Genomic DNA, 20397 nt, shown 5'->3' with positions numbered 1-20397 from the left:
TAACAGTCTAATAAAACTATATATGACTTTACATAATTAAATTTAAAACATTTGAGGTAACTGATAAATTTTTGGTTTTGTGTTTTAAATGTAACATCTTTTGCACCAGTAACATCAGTAATAATATTTTTTCTAGTCTTACCAAACAGGCTGAATGGAATTTTTTCTTGCATGTTCTGCAAGCTTTCTTGGGAAGAGAATAGTTGAAACCATGAATGACTGAGAAACAAATCATGCAGTCTTCGACACCTTCGAAACGTTTGTCCACGTTATTTTTCCACAAGGCTAACCCTTCCATAATGCTTCCATTCTATCAAGAAGAAAAAAGGACAAGATCAGTGCGCATGCCGTAGCACACTGGTGTTACTTTTCAAATGAAGACTAAGAAATGGCACCTTATCTTCGGGAAGTGGGATGGATTTCTTCCATCCAAAAGCAGCTTGAATGAATTTGGAAAGCTCAGCATGGCAGCTGAACTCACCTGATGAGTGAGGTACGTGCTTAACTGCAGCATCCAGTTTCGCCACTGCTGAACGGCCACTCCAACTCTTTTCCCACTTTCCACGGTTATCGAGCCCAGAGGGTAGTTCAAAGGGAGCTGAATAATAAGTTCGATGAATATGTCGTCCACTGAGTAAGTAGCGATGACTTCTCGTGTGGTAGAGCGAGCTTTTACCTGGAAGAAAACGAATAGCAGAATGCAAACCAAATTCCCATAAGAGTGCTCTGAGCAAAGATCTGTACTTAAGAGAAGTCGGTCCACATGAGAAGTCTAAATAAATCACCGCATTGCAATTCCTCGTCATTTATATCTATGAAGTTCTTTTGACGACACTAAAATGTCAAGATAGGCTCTGAAAAAACCTTCCTATGCGTTCTGTACTCTAGCAGTATGTGGTTGGTGTCCTGGGATGCCATACACAAGGCACCGTGCCAAGCACTGGGATACACTGACAAAAACCACAGTTCTTGCTTTCAAGGATCTTACAAGCCTAACGGGAGGGTCCATGTAGGCCATCGAGGACTGCGGAGAGGAACTGGGAAGCCCAAGAGGAAGCAGCAGTGGCCGGCGGGGAATGTTGCCGGGAAACCGCTGAAGGCAGAAGCCGACTGGCTGAACCACGGACCTGGTGGTTCTGCTGGTGGTCGTGTACCAGGGAACGAGGAGCTCGTTTCTCTGTTGGCCTCGGATCATCTCTCTGGACCTCGCAGTCATTCCTCTCCGTTTGAACTCTGTCTCAACGTCCTCCAACCGGTAGCGTAGGGAATCCTCATCCCTCGGCCCCCCATTCTCCACCTGTCCTGCCTTCCCCAACTAAACCCTTCCTTAGGATAGAAGGGAAAGATTTTCATGAGACACGACCAACTCACCCTGATAGAGGAGGAAGAAGACGACGAGGGGGAGGGAGGCTGAAGAGGGCGGAAACGGGAGGAAGGCGGTATGGAGGGAGGAGAAGATAACTGCCTGATCTGTTAGTCATCAAGTAACCATCAAATATCCCCCCTCATTATTATCTGTTACAGGACAAGGAGACAGCCAGACAATATCATATCAGATATTTGGAAAGGAAGAGGCTATTTTCAGCTTAAAGAGATTAGGATAAGCCAGGCCTTGAGAGAAGAAGAAATTATGAATAAGTGCAATTATGGAATTAGTCATGTCCAGGTGTAAATCACAGATAAATAGGATAAAATAATGCCTTGCACATATACTCAATTTTTAATATGAATAGGATACTTTTCCTTTTCCTCTTTTCCATTATATTTAAATGTACATAGAATTATAAACTCATGAATATAATCCTTTCATTTTAAAAATAAGAGAGACATTGACATTTAATTCAATTTAATGATTTTCATATACCAAAGCTAGTTTTAAAACTAGAGATGGGAGATATAGCAAATATCTACAAAACTTTTAGGAGTTAAAAGATCATACTAACCGTCATGCCATTAAATAGCTGTGTACTTGTTTGCACAGAAGATATTTCTTGAAAAGAAAGCATATTGCTCACGTACTTGCTTGTAAATTTATCTACCACATTGAAAACACGCTTCTCACAGCTATTCCACCAAAGTCTAACCATGGCTGGCAAATCTTTTAGTGTGATTTGATAGACAGAACAAGCCAAGTGGGGAATCTGTGATGAAAGGGTTGCTGTCTCTGCGGGAGGAAAGTCTCAGTTATTTATCTACATTATACATCGAGAAAACATTCATTTTCATTGAAAGAAGAATAATTTTCAGTAGTTGTAATTAAAAGACCGAAATGAGGCATAACAAGCATTAATAGCGTTTCAATAAGACAGTCTCAATTTCTTCTCATAGATCCCATATTGTAAATATGGCTCGACTTTGTACCAAACTTAGAAAGTTTCTTTTTTTTAATGGAAAAAGGTAAAAACTATCAGTTAAGTCAGAATCGTTTCTAAAAGGACATCTGTGGGACGACAAATGAAACAAAAGCCCCCCCAGAAGTGAATCCCGTTACCTCTCCTCCCCGCCCCTCCATAAGCTTCTGCGGGGATTATGCCGAGTGCTTCTTAGTGTCCTTCTGCACATGATGGACACTCCGTGTAGCTGAGAAAACCTATCGTTGCTCCTCAATCCCTCCCACGGCCAACGCAGTAGCCTACGGTCGGTCGGGCAAAGGAGGCTGCTCCTCTCCCCAGCTCAGGCCCCTGACGCCCCGGCCCCAGGCTCATCGTGCGGTGCTACCTCGGGCGACAGCAGCTCATGGGCTGCGCACCGGGCAGAGGGTCGGGGCTTTCATGGGCTCCGTCTGGAAGTGGCCACCTTCAATGACCATCCCAACCCAAGCTCCGTGCACGAGACGTTCTGGAACACGCTAACTGTCCGTGTGCTGTCAGCGGTTAGGATTTCTCTCGTGCTTGAGACTAAACTGTACGGTCTTTTCCTGCAAGAATGCCCACTTTCACCTCAACTCTGGAGCTTCGTGAAAGAACAGAGAACAAAAACGAGATATTTTACTGACCTCTAACGTGCAGATGGAGCTCTTCTGTGAAGAACGTTTTCATCTCCTTATTTGGGTGCTCAACAGCTGGCCCTACATAGGTGGGTACTTGTGGCATTAGCCTGAACAGATGGTAGAGCAGCTTATTCAAACTCTTTGTTCTTCTAAGATACAACGAATAAAGGGCTCGAAGCTGGCGGAGACAAAATCATTCTTTAGTAATTTTGGAATACACGACAATCCGGAACAAAAATAGACCAAGCAGGGTATGATAACAGTGGGATGGAGGGATCAAGAATGTTTGGGCACACAAAGGGCGCTAAAAGACTGTCTGCCCTTTGATCCAGCCATAGCACTGCTGGATTTGCACCCCAAAGAGATAATAAGGAAAAAGACCTGTACAAGAATATTCATAGCTGCGATCTTTGTGGTGGCAAAAAATTGGAAAATGAGGGGGGTTCCTTGATTGGGGAATGGCTGAACCAATTGTGGTACATGTTGGTGATGGAATATTATTGTGCTCAAAGGAATAATAAACTGGAGGAACTCCATGTGAACTAGATCAACCTCCAGGAAGTGATGCAGAGTGAGAGGAGCAGAACCAGGAAAACATTGTACACAGAGACGGATACACTGTGGTACAATCGAATGTAATGGCCATTAATAACTAATAACTAATCTCCATTAGTGGCCATGCAGTGATCCAGAACAACCCAGAAGGGAGAAAAACCACCATCCACATTCAGAGGAAACACTGTGGGAGCAGAAACACAGAAGAAAAACAGCTGCTTGATCACATGGTTGGGGATGGAGACTAAATGAACATCCTAGTGCAAACATCGACAACATGGAAATAGGATCTGATCAAGGGCACATGTAAAACCCAGTGGAATTGTGTGTCAGCTACGGGAAGGGTGAGGGGAGGGGAGGGAAAGAATAGGATTCTTGTAACCAAGGAATAATGTTTTAAATTGACTAAATAAAATTTTTCAAAAAAATAAAATAAATAAAATGTCAATATTTATTTTCATTTTTTCTTTATTTTATTCCAGTAACAAATTTCCATATAAATTTTCCAAGGTTACATGATTCATATTGTCTCCCTCCCCTCCTCCTGCCCTCTCCTGGAGCTGACAAGTAATTCCACTGGGTTATACATATATTATCACTCAAAACTCATTTCCATATTATTCTTTGTGAAAACAATCCTATAAAACCCAAACCCCCAATTATATACCCAAATAAACACGCCGTGTCTCCTTCTGCATGTCTGCTCCAACGGTTCTTTCTCTATATGTGGATTGCATTCTTTTTCATGAGTCCCTCAGAATGAAAACATCAATATTTAGATTAAATTCAGTGGTCAGTCTTAGTTCTAGACATCATTCCTCCGTAGAGGGACTTGGTAAAACTGGGGACAGAGTCCTAAGTAATGTGTCCATGCAGGTATCTACAGTTCTGCTTTACAATCAGCAGAGTGTGATTTCAGTGACTGGCTCCATCCAGCCTAAAGGAAACGAGCCTGAAATCCAACTGTTCCCTCCAGGAACAACGTGGGGCAGGGGTTAAGGTGGGTGAAAAGCAAATTCCACAATGTTGAAGGCACTTCGGGCAGCACGTAATTTAGATTCGCTCCCCGTAAAGGGGAGGACTCAGAACAAGAGGACCCTCTAAGGCATGGTGAACCGCTGGGAAACCTCCCTGAACTGATGCACAGAGAAGGAAGCAGAAGCAGAAGCAGGAGAACACTACGGACAGCACCAGCAGTACTGTGGACTGATCCAAGGGGACAGACTTTGCTCCAACCATACAATGGTCCAGGACAAGAATGCTACTCACTGCTAGAGAAAGAACTGCGGGAGCATCAATGCGGATGAAAGCATATCATTTATTACTTGTTTACTTGGGTAAATGTTTGGGCTAAAATGAATAATATGGAAATATGTTTTATGTGGCAATCCATGCATAGCCCAGATAGAATGGCCTGTCCACTCTGGGAGGGGGGAGGGAAAAAGGAAGGGAGACAATATAGATCAAATAACTTTGGGGAACATATGTGGGAATTTGTTATTAAAATAAAAAAATTTAAATGTTTAAAATAAAAAGGAATAAATAAATGAAAGAAAGAAAGCACGTGAACACTAGGGACAATGAGGAAGGTGAGGAAAGGAAACTAAGGAGCAGGGAGGTCAAAGAAGAGGCAAGAGGAAGTTTAAGCTTTCAGTTTATCAGATGATGAAAAACCACCTTCCTCATTTCCTTTGAGCCGGATATAAAGCATTAGGCAGGGCAGAGGGAGTAGCTTTGCACATACCTGAGACGTAGATGCTTTGAAAAAGGTAAGTATTAATTTCCACGTGAGGAGGTACCCCAAAACGTAGCAGAACTCCTCACTTAATGGCTGAATAACGACACACTCTCCAACAGGGAAGCACTCCAAGATGTTTTCTAATAAATCTTCCAGGATTCCAAGGACAGTCATCAAAGCTGCAGGTGGTGACCTGGGAAATAAGGATCGTTGTAGGTGTAGACCGTTTTGTGAGACCGGACCACCTGGCTACCCCATCGGCTGCTCCCGAAATGCTTCCGCTATCTCGGCGCCAACTCAACACGCGGCACTCCTACAAACTCGAGGGCCGCCTGCGCAGCTGTGGACGCTAGCGATCTGCCCTAACGCCTTCCTCACCACACAAGGGGGCTTCCTTTTCTAATAGAGTCTAGCACGGCCAGCGGCGGCACCTGGGTGCGCTAACCATCACCGCAGCATTCCAGTTGTGGAACGTGCACTTGGCACTCCCCCGAGCGACGCCTCCAAGTTCTAGCACAGCCTTCGGGAGCTGCTCTGGCCAGAGCTCAGGCCTCGGCAAACCCCTTCCTGACGCCTGCCCAAGCGCACAGCGGCTACTCTGGGCGACAGACAAACGCTAACAAGGCCTGCACGAAGCGCGTCTAGCTTCCTGGCACGGTACCGGGGCAGGAGTCGGCTTGGTATAAGTTACACTGAAAACGATCCCCTTTTGGTCCCAAAGCGCGGCTGGAAACGGTCTGACACAGCCGTCAGCGAGACGAGGAAGATCCCAGCGGCTGACCCAAGATCCCGGCGGAGCCACTCCTAGCTCTAGAGGAGGATGGATGGGCGTCGGCGCCTCTGCTTGGCTCCCACTTTCCTCGGGCCGGAGAATGCGGGGATCGGAGAGGTGAGAGCCCCCAAACAGCCCATGAAAGCTCTTTCAAGGGACTTTTCTCTACTAGATCCCAGGAAGTGTGCCGCGTACCAGGAAGTACATAGGAAGTGTACTTTCAGGGTTTTACACCATCACCCATTTCTCTCCTTCCTTTCTTCCTTTTTGGGAGGGTGGGGTAGGGGAATGAGGGGGGGATGAATAAGACTCATTTCCCAACGGTGTACACGTTGTTAAAGAAATTCTAGCCCTACAAAAGAAACAAAAAAACAAATTTCTCCAATAAAAATTAAACTGAATTCAATTTAACAAGTGCACATTAAGTGCAGCACGTGGCAGGTCCTTATTTATTTTTGTGCTTTTTCTGTAGGGTTGTATGAAGGGCCTGCTAGGTGCAACAACAGGGGCGGCTACAGTGGATGGAGCCCTGGGCTTGGAATCAGGAAGACTCATATTCATGAGTTCAAATCCAGCCTCACATACTTATTAGCTGTGTGACCCTGGGCAAGTCACTTAATCTTCTTGGCCTCAGTTTCTCATCTGAAAAATGGGCCAGAGAATGACATGACAAACTAGTGTCTTTGCCCAAAAAACCCTAAAAGTGGGGTCAGGAAAAGACAGACACTAGTGGAAGCAATTGAGCCACAAGCAAAAAATGTGCAGCCCGCTTTAACCATTCAAAAAGGATCCAGGCCCGTCCGAGCAGCACGCACAGCCCACTGGGTACGGAGACAATCTGAGGCGAAACTCTGAAGTTCCAGCCACGTGCAGATTCACGGCTCACAAAGCTGAAGACGTTTCCAGATGAGGAATCCAAGGCGTAGCTTTTCCCTGCCCTGAAGGTGGAGCCTGGCCTACTGCGATCATTCACGGAACCCTCGCTTGGATCCAGTCCCTTCGAAGCCTTTCCCAAGGGCCAAGTATCCAAGGACAGGCAGCTCGGCACGTGAGTGCTGGACCCTCCTTCACTGTGGGACCCTCCGCCAGCTCTGTTTGCCTCCGTTTTCTCCTCTGTCAAATGGGGATAATAGCCGCAGCCATCTTGCAATGCTGTGAAGATGAAATTGGAGGCTATTTACAAGGTGCTTCCCACAGAGCAGGTCCTTTAGGGAGGCGTCTTCCTTCCTGTCTCATTAAAGAGGAGGTCATCTGACGGGACGCCGGTCACGTGATCCAATCACCATCTCTACCATCAGAGTGCTGGAACTGAGCTACGGCGCCTCTCAGGGACCCTCTTGTCTCTGGTCTATGATGATCCACCTGGTGTTGTTAGTGTTTGTTAAAAGCATCACTGATCTGAGCCCTGATTTCAAACACGGAACTGAAAGCCGGTTCAGTTCTAATCACCTCTCTGGGCCTCAGCCTCCTCAGCTCCCATTCCACAATTCTAAGGGTGCGTGTGTGTGCGTGTGTATCCCTGATACAGACTTCCTAGTGATTAAATTGTATTTTAGGAGAGAATAAAAAGGAGTTCTTTCATTGTCACCAAAAGCAATAAATACAAACTTACTAAATGCCTGTTGTGTGCCAAGCACTCTGGAGGATAGACAATAACTACAGACATATTCACGGTTACACTGGGTGGTCTAAAATCATGTGAAAGCTTATAATAGTCACAGAAAAAAGGCCTGCTGCACCGAGAAGACAAGAGAAGCAAAGACTGAAGAAAGAATGAAAACGGGGCCTTGTAGACTGCACACGGAGTCTGACTGCACGCAGGAGGATACCGTGGTTTTAAGAGCAGTAAAATATCAAGCGACCCAGAAAGTTTCCTTTCTATGCCACTATCGCCCTGATGTCTTTGGTTTTCAGAGGACTGATGACACCACGGGGTGAAGCTCTGACAAGGAGGAGAACTGGACCGAAGGGAGGCAGACCTGAACAAAGTTGTCAGCCTCCGCTTCTCTTCCAGTCATCAACATCCAGGGGCAGGACGAGGCGACGGGTGCTGGCCCAGGTGCAGAGGCCAGCCTGGCCATCTCTGAGGCACTGCGGAGCACCTGCTCCCACCCTGGTGGCTATTGGGACAAACTGTTTCCATTCACCCATTCGATGTGGGGAGAAGTTTTCACCTCCCTAATTCGTCGCGGATAGAGGTCTGTCAGCGATCCTCAGAATTATCCCCACTCCTAGCAGCCTTCATAACGTACCTTCAAAGCCTGACCTCCTGCCACTCTTTTTCCCTTCCGTCCATTGAAAACTACTCATAAAGTACCACCATAATCCCGTCACACCTGGATCCCAACATCTCCGAGGAGCCCAGATCGCCTCAAGGCAAGATGAAGCTCTGGAAGAGCCACAGCCTGAGTAAAAGAAAGCTAGATGCCACCACTGACGTGCCTCTCACTAGCTGGGCAGACTCCTTGGGGGGAGTCACAGTCCTTTTATATTCCCTGTCGTGAGATCCCACGAATTCTTTCAGATTCTGTGATTACGCAACTCTCTGGCCAGTCGTTTCTACGCCTCTTCCCTTACTACCACGCACCCCAGGTACACCGGAATAGCACTGGCTACAGAACCCAAATCCACCGTTTTGGGCGCGTACCAGGTGACCTGGGCAGTTTGAACGTCCTGGGCACTCAGATTGTTCATCTGTACTAAACGGTCTCTGAGGTCCCTTCCAGCTCTTTATCTACGATTCTATGAGATTATCACTTGTTCTTCTAAATTCTTAAAACAGTTCCTTTCTAATATACTTGACAGTTCTTCAAACTTGTATTCAAATAGTTAATTATCATCATTTTTAGGGTCTGTTTATCTTACACCTGTGTTCTAAGCTTCTTGAGGGTCAAAAGGCAGTCTCTTACCTATATCAATTTGTATTCTCAGTATTAATGTCTTGCCAAGAATGTTTAATTTAATACTTGTTCAAAGAGTCACAATGGGTCACAAACACTAGGTCACAAAACCTTAATAATTATACCAAAAAAGCAAATAGAATAACTTAATGAAAGCAACTACAAGACATTAAAAAGATTCAACTACGATGAAATTAAAAATGTTTTAATCTCACAAAGCAGGTTCTTCTTCTTCATCAACATAAGACTTAAGATCATCATCATCAAACTTTGGCAATTCAGGCATCAACCTAAGGGATGGAGGAAGAAATATGACTTTTAAAAACTTTTTTTTTTCTTCTTCAATTATACTTAAGATTATATTAGAACAGTAAGTTGAAATAAATAATCCATGGGGACAAAGTTTCCTAAGTATGTAAATGCATATAGCATAGCTTAAGACACCACAACTAGAATTTGTAGGAAATGATTTAGAATGAAAAAAAGCAGAATAACCAATACAATATTCACAATAAGTACAATACACAAATGTAAATAAGGTCAACATGGAAAGGCAACAAAACTTTTTTTTAACCTTGTTATTAAAGTTAAAGGTCTCCCCCATTCTGACACCCCACACCCTTTTCTGTCAACAATTTTTCTAGAAATGTACTTTTTCAAAATCATTCACTTGGATGTGTGTTATCTTCTATGTTGTATCTGCTACGTTAAAAGAAAATATATCAGTATTTTTAAAAATAAAAGGAAAACAAGTCTAAAAACTCAACTTCTTTGCTACTAAATATTAACTTGTAGTCAATGTGAATGTTTTAAGCTCAATGATTCTGTATTTGTTCATCTTTAACATTACATACATTTTCTTTTAAAATAAGTTCCTTAGAAAATGTTTCCTTTTTAAGAAATATTAAGCAACAACAAGAAATAAATTAATATATGCTTGAAAGTAGTAGACCTTATCAGTAAAATGAGGGAGGTAAGCTAGATGAACTCTAAAGCACCTTCCAATTCTGTAATAATTCTACGATTAATTTTAGAAACAATTCAACTATTTCAAAAGTAAGAATATCTAAGTGGTGCAGTCAACAGGATACTAGATCTAAAGTCAGGAACATTATTTCAAATCAGAGTAATTGTGTAACTCTGGTTGTCATGTAACCACTGCCTGCCTCAGTTTTCTCATCAACAAAATGAGGAAAATAGCATCTACCTCCCAGAACTGTTGTGAACTCTGGTGAGCATTATTAACTTAAAATACCATAATAATTTAAATAATTAAAATTCACACAGCCTGAAAGTACAGATCTAAGTGCAACTTCCCTAAAAATAGAAATCATTTTTTAAATGAACCCTCTTAAAGAAATTAGCACTGCATCATTAAAAGTCAAGCACACTTTCATCATTTAATATCGTTCCTAAATAAATTTATTGCATGAAATTGTCTGTCACATAAATTTAATTTCTCTAAATTTTTCACTAAGTACTATCTGCATTATCCAACTTATTAAATGAATAAAAAAACTAATGTTACACACATATACAATTTTCAAAGGATGAAAGTTAAACAATCAGTACATTAATTGAATTCTTACTTATATAACATATGATAAACTGCAATTTGCACAGGTCTAGCTCTGAAGTGAAGTAATGGGGCTAGTGTATTTAACAAAGTCTGGAGCCTTTCCGGAAGGTTTGTCTTTTGGTCAGAAGTTAATCTAACGGAGAGTTTGTGATTGAGCAGTTGATCCTTTGAGATGTATGTTAGAGTTTCGCCCAAAGGTATCAGCACTGAATTCTGAAAAGATGTTTCTGATGTATCTTTGCTTTCTTCTAATAAAAGAAAAACAAAACAAAACCAAAATGAAGCTATTACTGCAATTAATATTTGATGGAAAAATCAATAGACAGCTGCAGAATTGTATTACTATAAACTAAATGAAACATACAATGAATTGTTTTGTTACCTCGAAATACAAACACAAGACTATGGCCTGCAGTTATGTTTTCATGCCGCTGACTCTTTCTAAGAAGTTCTGTATTCAGTTAAGACATGCGAATTAAGACTTAAGTATTATTAGTCATCTTAAGTTTTCAATAACCAATTCTTGGTGAAAAGCAATATTATGATCTAACTTACATTTTGAATAATCAGCCTTTTAACAACGTTTCTCCCTTATTCACAACAGTTATAATCCAATGTTTCTTTTACTTGAAATAATAATACTAGGTTTCCCTACCTTAAAAAGCAAAAGAATTTTGAAACTTCCTGAACAACAAAATGACCCACATAAGCCCTTCTGGAAGCATCAAGAGGCCTTTCCTAAGGACTTCCTCAACAAGGACCTATCCATAGACTGTTGACGTCAGAAGGAAAGGGAGGGTTTGGAACGAGCTCTGTGTACCCCGCCTGGTCGAAACTCCTCGGGGAGCAGGAGGTTTTTTCACCACCTTTCCATCCAAATGGGCACCTCCCAGGCAGAACAAGACATGTGGCGTACTTGGAAAGTTAAGCCATCTTTCTAGTCAGCAAAAATGCTTGACGTCCTGGCTCCTCTGACCAGTGCAATGAGCCGTGACAATTCCAAGACTCATAATGGAAAAAACCGCTCTCCACCATCAGAGAGGACTGAAGAAGAAGTCTTACTTTCTCTAGTTCCCCTCCAATAGAGCTAACATGGAATATATGTCGCATGACGTCACCTGTAAAAGTTGTCTCACGGGGAGAGGAGGTGGGAGAGATGGAGAGACTTTGGAACTGAAAATTTAAAAAAAGAATGTTGAAAATAAATTTTAAAAAAGACCTATTTCTTGACTTTTCCTTATTGTAGTTATTTTGGGGAGGAATTTCCCAAGTTTCCTATGTGTGTTTAACTCCCAAGTTATAAGTTAGTGTCCTATTATCTGAATGTTACATAAAGCAACATAACCGCTCTAATTTCTCCTTTTCTTTTTCAACCCTTACCTTCTGTATTAGCTGTAAGGCAGAAAGGTGTTACGGGCTAGGGGACTGGGTTAAGTGACCTGACCAAGGTGACACAGCAGCAGGGTCTGAGGCCAGATTTGACCCTAGGACTTCCTGTCTCCGGGCCCGGCTCTTTATCCATCAAGTTCCCTGGCTGCCTGCCCCCAGCAGCTATACTTCCTACCTCTCTCGACATTCTCCATCGTACCCTTCTAATAGCACTTCATTTATAACATATTTCCATTTCTTTGCGTCTTCCTTTTAAAAGATAAATCTAGAGAGTTTTCTGAATGAATCTCATGTTACTATCAGCGATGTCACTTTGTACTTGCCTGTAATCTTCACCAAAAGGGGTAAAAGTAAATTGTGTATGCCTTCAGAAAAAAAGTCATGCCATTCACTGATTAGGTTTACAGGAAGATTGCTGCTTATAGAACTAAAGTAAGCACTCAGCGTGCAGGCCAAATCACAGCTAACACAGGCAAACAGCTGTACAAGTGGGACGGGATACAGGGCATGATTTTCACTTGTCGTCTGCAAAACACACAGAGACAGACATCCAAGTATTACAATCAGAGGCAATAGCACATGTGTATTATACGTTAAGACTTTGAAGCATTTCAAGGATATCAGCCCCTTCAGCCCTTAAAATAATCCTATGAAGAACACTTCGTGAAGCTAGAACACAAGCTCAGAGAGGTAACTTACCCGGGACCACACAATTATTGTTTATATGACATTTTGTTTTTCAATCAATAAAAATGTGCCTTTTCTCCCTCCCCTTTCCCTCCAGAGCCCCCCAACCCCCGAGCACAAAAGAAAAAGAACACGGCTTGAAATACGTATATTAAAGCAAAACAAACTTCTGTATTGACTATATCCAAAAGGAAAAAATGCATACGCTATATGTATAGAAGTACGTGTATGAGATCTTCTATACGGGAAGTAAGCAGGATGCTTCACCATTCATCCTCTGAAACTGCGGTTCGTGTTATGTTCATCAGAGTTTCTAAGTTATTCAATATATAAATTGTTCTCCTAGTACTATTCACTTTCCTCTGCCTTAATACATGTAAGTCTTCCTTCCCAGGTTCCTTTAAAACCATCATTTCAGGGGCAAGCTGGGTGGCTCAGTGGATGGAGAGCCAGGCCTAGAGATGGGAGGTCCTGGGTTCAACTCTGGTCTCAGACACTTCCCAGCTGGGTGACCCTGGGCAAGTCACTTAACCCCCATTGCCCAGCCCTTTCTGCTCTTCTGCCTTGGAACCAATACACAGTACTGACTCCAAGATGGAAGGTAAAGGTTTAAAAAATAAAACAAAACCAAACCATCATTTCATTATTTCTACACACAATAAAATCCCATCATGTAAATATATAACTTGTTCGGCTATTTCCTAATTAATGGGTACCCCTCCCCTCACATTTCCATGATTCGATCTCAAAAAGAAATATAAGCATCTTGGTCTATTCCTAAGAGTTTGTTCTGCTCAAGATGAATGTCTTTTTTTCCATCCTATAGTTTTCCCTTCTCCCTTTTCTTCCTGTTTTTCTACTGAGTGAAATATACCCAACTGTACCAAGCGTGATGGGGGAGCTGCTCTCCCCTACCTCATTCCTTGTTTTAAGCATCCTGGCCCCTCCCCCACTCATTCCGAAACAAGCCATATGGAATCAGTTGTGCATGTGTAATCATGTTGCGAGAAAAGGCAAGAAGACTAAGAGGAAGACACGCAGTCCAGGAGCTGTCGGGAGCCCGTCAGAACTGTCTCAGTCAGAACGCCAAGTGCTTGGCGCTCGGTCACTGCTAGAATACGTGACCCTGAAATCTCCTGGGTCAGCTCCCTGGGCTCCGGATCAGCTCTTAGGGCTCTTGGCACAGCTTTTAAACCATCCCTCTGCTCGCTTCTTACAGCCTCCCCATCACAGAGCACAACCTGTCTGAGCTTTCCCCACGTGATGAGCATCCCTGTAATTTCCAGTTCTGTGTCTGCGCCAAAAGGAGCTTTAGGAACATTCTGTGTTCAGGGGTCTTTCTCCCTTGAGCCTCGGGGGCTCTGGAGCAGAGGGCGCGTGCTCTGCTCGGTCAAAGGGTGGCCTTCGGACTTACTTCCAGATTGGGCTCTCGAATGGGGGTGGATCTCACTGTGCTGCTTCTCGCTACTCTGCCGTCTGCTTTCACACCCCTTTTTTCAAACAACTGCTGTGAGGGACAAGTTAGGACTGGAACCCGCCACCTCCTGCCTCCAATCGAGTGCCTTTTCCACTAAGCCGTAGTGCCTGTGAAATGAAGGCTAAAAGGGGCTGCATGTCTCATGTATGGTCTCACGGTCCATCACACCGTCCAGTCCCCAGAAAGGCTGTCAAATTGTTACATTAAGAGGAACCTTCTCATGAATAGGGAGAGAGTGAACACGCAGGTCTGCTTTGCAGGGTGCAAGGATGAAGAGGCCAGATGATCGGGCTCGTGTAGTTACGAAGGTCTGACCACCTCAGGCCTGGGTCAACCCTTACTCTTAAGGCATGGTTAAAATTGGTTCATTACATATATAAAATATATCTAAAAGCTCCATAGCACTCTAGGGATAAACTTAGTTTTCTTATCATTAAACTTGTATTCTCTCTTTAATTAGCTCAATCCCTTACCCAAATTCATTAAGTACTTATTAAAGAATCTGCAGAAACCTCTTTTCCCTTTAGTCATTCTTGTCTCTCAATAATCAAATATGAAAATAATTAAATATATGCAACTCATTGACGGACCCTACGAGGAGATGTCTGATTTGCTGAGTTTTTGTCTGGGGGAAGATAATGGTGATTCCTCTTCATTTTTCAGACCATCTGGACTCATAACATCCAGTTTACTGCAGATACTGATAAAAGTTCCTTAAAAGTCTTCAATACAAGAATTAAATTCAGCCTTTTGGGAAATAGGTTAATTAGCCCTTCTTCTTTGGCCTTCCTTTGGTAATCACAAGAAACAGTCTTTTTAAAAAACTGAAATTATGGCACGTGAATGTAAAGGAATGTTGTGGCTTCATAAGAAATGACAAAAGGGATAGTCAAAGAAACATGTGAAGACTTGTATGAACTGAAACAGTGAAAGGAGCAGCATCAGAAAAACAATTTATAAAATAGCAACAATATGCTAAAGGAAACAATTGGAAAGACTGAAGGATTCTGATCAATGTCACCAAGCAACCATGACTAATGGGAACAGTAAAGCAAGGAATGGAGCCAGGACCAGCCAAGTGGGTTCCTAACTGGAAGCATGAGGAAAAACTTAAAGAAGAAGGAAGGTGGACAGACACGTGATACTCAAGTGTAGGAGGACAAAAGATGGACACGTGGAGGCCCAATGAGGGGGTTGGTGGGGCTGAGTTGGGCAAAGGTGTTCTTTATCCATACTGGAGGTCTCCAGACAAATCTCTCATCTGGCTGCAGCAATGGCAATCTCCAGGAGTCTTTTCTACTTTCACTTGGAGTGTTTTATTTCCTTTTCCTTCTTTTTTTTGGTGGGGAGGTTGGGAGGCCATAGAATACCAAGGAGAGGGGCAGAAGCAGAGGGAAAACACAATACTGGAAAGTTAACATAGGTTGTTTTTTTTAATTGGAATACGGATTTATTTCAGAATTCTTGATGTAGTCAAATTTACATAAAATGAGAATTGCCAGCAATTTAGATAAGCCTAAACGGACTCAAGTAGAAAAGGAAAAGTGAGAGGGTAGAGAAGGTACACAGACTCTCCTGATCTCTACCAAATTACCATGCAACTAACTTTAATATAGCACCCTAAAATGAATTCTGTAGCAGCAGGATTCACAAAAACATGAGAGAAAACAATTTTTCAGAAAAAGATAATTTAGCAAGCTGGCAGGAGGGGTCGGTTGTACCAGGGAGGGAGTGAAGCACAGACCAGAATGCCAACGTAAGCCCCACCTTCCAAGTCAGAACAGGTCTTGGGGGAGGCTGAATCAAGCAACAAAGGCTGCCAGAGTTCTCGGCCATAGAAAATAGAGGAGCCAGACAACTGACGAGGGGGATATTATAGGGATCCCTTTGTAAGCCTGCATAAGACACTTGTACTATCCATATATAGAATCCAGGTTGCAATTTGGGTAGCAATCTCAGTGCAGTGAGGGGCACCAGCACCCACCAGGGCATGAGGCTGCAAGGGAATAGATCCTGGTCATAGTTCCATGGAGGAAAAGAGTACTTGCGGTTCCTGAGAGAGTAGATCATAGACCAGGAGAATAATAAAGACACCTCTTCTTAGATCATACCACCTTGGAAGAACTAAAAACAAATAGATCCTTAGCACTAGCTCTGAAGGCAGTTACACAAAGAATTGAAAGCTTCACCACAGGAATGGAGCTTACCTGTAACAGTTTTTTTAAGTTCAAAAGAAAATAGCTGGGGACTTCCGGTTAAGATGGCGGCTTAGAGAAAGCTAAAGCTCAGATCTCCGGAAAACCCTTCCCGACCGATCTCAAACGATAAGCTCCTAAGGCGCCGAAATTCAAAACGATCAACAGCACAGACCCTGGGAACCCTCCTCCTGGACCTGGACCCGGATCAAAAGGTACGGCTCCCCTTAAAAGCCAGAACCCGAGATCACTCGGACCTCAGGGGTAGGAGCGCAGAGTCCAAGGCTCCCGGAAGCCGCAGCCCGGCCGGGCTCAGAGAGCAGAACCCTCAGGGCCTTCTACAGTCCCGGTGAAAGTTACTGCCTGGGGCTTCCGCTGCAGAGAGCTGGTCGAAACAACAGCAACCCTCAGGGCAGGCAAGACAGCCTCACGGGCTGGATCCTGCTATCCAAGTCTCAGTGAAAGTCCTTGCCCTAGAGCTTGGGAAAGCTGCAGCCCATCCCCCCGCAGGCTGACGAAACAGCCTCACGGCCAGCGATTCTGAAGGCAACTTCCGGAAAGCGAGCCGGGGGGAGAGTGTGGCCTCGTGGTCCGACCCTTCCATTCCAGTTCCAGTGAGGCATATTCAGTTTAACCCAGGGAAAGCTCATAGAACCATCTGCCCAGGAATAAAGCCTCTGATCACCAGACAGAGACAAGAAAAACTAATCCTCCACATTCAGAAATGGCAAACTCCACAGAACCACAGAAGCCCCAAAATACCAAGAAAAATAAGAAGAAAGGGGCGACATTGGACACATTCTATGGAGCCAAAATACAAAATACAGAGCAGACAGAAGATAATATAAAAGAAAATGCTCTAAAACCTTCCAAAGGAAATGGAAACTCTCCACAAACCTATGAAGAATTTGAATCAGAAATGACCAAAAAGATGGAAGCCTTCTGGGAGGAAAAGTTGGAAATAATGCAAAAGAAATTCACGCATCTACAAAACCAGTTTGACCAAACTGTAAAAGAAAACCAGGCTTTAAAGGCCAGAATCAGGCAGCTGGAAGACAACGATCGTGTAAAAGAGCAAGAATCAATAAAGCAAAGCCAAAATACCAAGAAATTAGAAGAGAACATAAAATATCTCACCGACAAGGTGATAGATCTGGAAAATAGGGGGAGAAGGGATAATTTAAGAATAATTGGACTCCCAGAAAAGCCAGAAATAAACACCAAACTGGACATGGTGATACAAGATATAATCAAAGAAAATTGCCCAGAGATTCTAGAACAAGGGGGCAATACAGCCACTGACAGAGCTCACAGAACATCTTCTACACTAAACCCCCAAAAGACAACTCCCAGGAATGTAATTGCCAAATTCCAAAGCTATCAAACAAAAGAAAAAATCCTACAGGAAGCCAGAAAAAGACAATTTAGATATAAAGGAATGCCAATCAGGGTCACCCAAGACCTTGCAAGTTCTACTCTGAATGATCGTAAGGCATGGAACATGATCTTCAGAAAGGCAAGGGAGCTGGGTCTCCAACCAAGAATCAGCTACCCAGCAAAACTGACTATATACTTCCAAGGGAAAGTATGGGCATTCAACAAAATAGAAGACTTCCAACTTTTTGCAAAGAAAAGACCAGAGCTCTGTGGAAAGTTTGATACCGAAAATCAAAGAGCAAGGAATACCTGAAAAGGTAAATATTAAGGAAAGGGGAAAATGTTATCTTCTTCTTTAACTCAAACTCTCTTCTATAAGAACTACATTTATATCAACCTATGTATACTAACATGTGGGGAAAATGTAATGTATAAATAGGGGGTAAAGAAAGACCAAATAGAATAATCATTCTCACACAAAGATTCACATGGGAAGGGGAGGGGAAGAAAACTCCTATAAGAAGGAGAGGAAGAGAGGGGGGGGGGGTTACTTAAACCTCAATCTCAGGGAAATCAGCTCTGAGAGGGAAAAACATCCAGATCCATTGGGATCTTGAATTCTATCTTACCCAACAAGGGTAAGGAGAAGGGAAAACCAAGGGGGGGAGGGGGAGAGGGAGAACAAAAAGGGAGGGAAAGAGAGGGGGGAGGGGGAGGGAACAAAAAGGGAGGGACTAAAAAGGGAAACATCAAGGGAGGGGACAAGGGGGACTGTTTCAAAGTAAATCACTGGACTAAAAGGTAGAGCCGAAGAAGAAAAGGTTAGAATTAGGGAAGGCAATCAAAATGCCAGGGAGTCCACAAATGACAATCATAACTTTGAACGTGAATGGGATGAACTCACCCATAAAACGTAGACGAATAGCAGAATGGATTAGAATCCAAAACCCTACCATATGTTGTCTTCAAGAAACACACATGAGGCGGGTTGACACCCACAAGGTCAGAATTAAAGGATGGAGTAAGACCTTCTGGGCTTCAACTGATAGAAAGAAGGCAGGAGTGGTAATCATGATATCTGATAAAGCCAATGCAAAAATAGACCTGATCAAAAGGGATAGGGAAGGTAATTATATTTTGTTAAAAGGGACTATAGACAATGAGGAAATATCATTAATCAATATGTATGCACCAAATAACATAGCACCCAAATTTCTAATGGAGAAACTAGGAGAATTTAAGGAAGAAATAGACAATAAAACCATACTAGTGGGAGACTTAAACCAACCATTATCAAATTTAGATAAATCAAATCAAAAAATAAATAAGAAAGAGGTAAAAGAAGTGAATGAAATCTTAGAAAAATTATAATTAATAGACATATGGAGAAAAATAAATAGGGATAAAAAGGAATACACCTTCTTCTCAGCACCACATGGCACATTCACAAAAATTGACCATACATTAGGTCACAGAAACATAGCACACAAATGCAGAAAAGCAGAAATAATGAATGCAGCCTTCTCAGATCACAAGGCAATAAAAATAATGATTAGTAATGGTACATGGAAAACCAAATCTAAAACCAATTGGAAATTAAACAATATGATACTCCAAAACCGTTTAGTTAAAGAAGAAATCATAGAAACAATTAATAATTTCATCAAGGAAAATGACAATGGCGAAACATCCTTTCAAACCTTTTGGGATGCAGCCAAAGCGGTAATCAGAGGTAAATTCATATCCCTGAATGCTTATATTAACAAACAAGGGAGAGCAGAGATCAATCAATTGGAAATGCAAATGAAAAAACTGGAAAGCGATCAAATTAAAAACCCCCAGCAGAAAACCAAATTAGAAATCCTAAAAATTAAGGGAGAAATTAATAAAATCGAAAGTGATAGAACTATTGATTTAATAAATGAGACAAGAAGCTGGTACTTTGAAAAAACAAACAAAATAGACAAGGTACTGGTCAATCTAGTTAAAAAAAGGAAGGAAGAAAAGCAAATTCACAGCATTAAAGATGAAAAGGGGGACAGCACCTCCAATGAGGAGGAAATTAAGGCAATCATTAGAAATTACTTTGCCCAATTATATGGCAATAAATACACCAATTTAGGAGAAATGGATGAATATATACAAAAATACAAACTGCCTAGACTAACAGAAGAGGAAATAGAATTCCTAAATAATCCCATATCAGAAATTGAAATCCAACAAGCCATCAAAGAACTTCCTAAGAAAAAGTCCCCAGGGCCTGATGGATTCACCTGTGAATTCTATCAAACATTCAGAGAACAGTTAATCCCAATACTATACAAACTATTTGACATAATAAGCAAAGAGGGAGTTCTACCAAACTCCTTTTACGACACAAACATGGTACTGATTCCAAAACCAGGCAGGTCAAAAACAGAGAAAGAAAACTATAGGCCAATCTCCCTAATGAATCTAGATGCAAAAATCTTAAATAGGATACTAGCAAAAAGACTCCAGCAAGTGATCAGAAGGATCATTCACCATGATCAAGTAGGATTCATACCAGGGATGCAGGGCTGGTTCAACATTAGGAAAACCATCCACATAATTGACCACATCAACAAGCAAACTAGCAAGAATCACATGATTATTTCAATAGATGCAGAAAAAGCCTTTGATAAAATACAACACCCATTCCTATTAAAAACACTAGAAAGCATAGGAATAGAAGGGTCATTCCTAAAAATAATAAACAGT

At 42.3% G+C, this 20397-nt stretch overlaps 1 protein-coding gene across 3 annotated transcripts in view; it reads right to left on the bottom strand.

Moving 5' to 3' along the window:
* The window catches only part of LTN1 (listerin E3 ubiquitin protein ligase 1), a 117991-nt gene that overhangs the window by 695 nt on the left and 96899 nt on the right, over positions 1-20397 (bottom strand). For all 3 annotated transcript variants that reach the window (XM_007493136.3, XM_056825978.1, XM_007493137.3), the window contains 8 exons: positions 12246-12447; positions 10544-10781; positions 9170-9244; positions 5289-5475; positions 2996-3167; positions 1944-2164; positions 482-676; positions 143-310 (listed from right to left, as the gene is read on the bottom strand). In XM_007493136.3, the coding sequence (XP_007493198.1) occupies positions 143-310; positions 482-676; positions 1944-2164; positions 2996-3167; positions 5289-5475; positions 9170-9244; positions 10544-10781; positions 12246-12447 (1458 nt within the window). The remainder of the gene's footprint in view (positions 1-142; positions 311-481; positions 677-1943; positions 2165-2995; positions 3168-5288; positions 5476-9169; positions 9245-10543; positions 10782-12245; positions 12448-20397) is intronic.

Source organism: Monodelphis domestica, chromosome 4 (assembly GCF_027887165.1).
Source record: "Monodelphis domestica isolate mMonDom1 chromosome 4, mMonDom1.pri, whole genome shotgun sequence".
Classification (NCBI taxonomy): domain Eukaryota; kingdom Metazoa; phylum Chordata; class Mammalia; order Didelphimorphia; family Didelphidae; genus Monodelphis; species Monodelphis domestica.
This window is presented reverse-complemented; position numbering and strand designations above follow the sequence as displayed.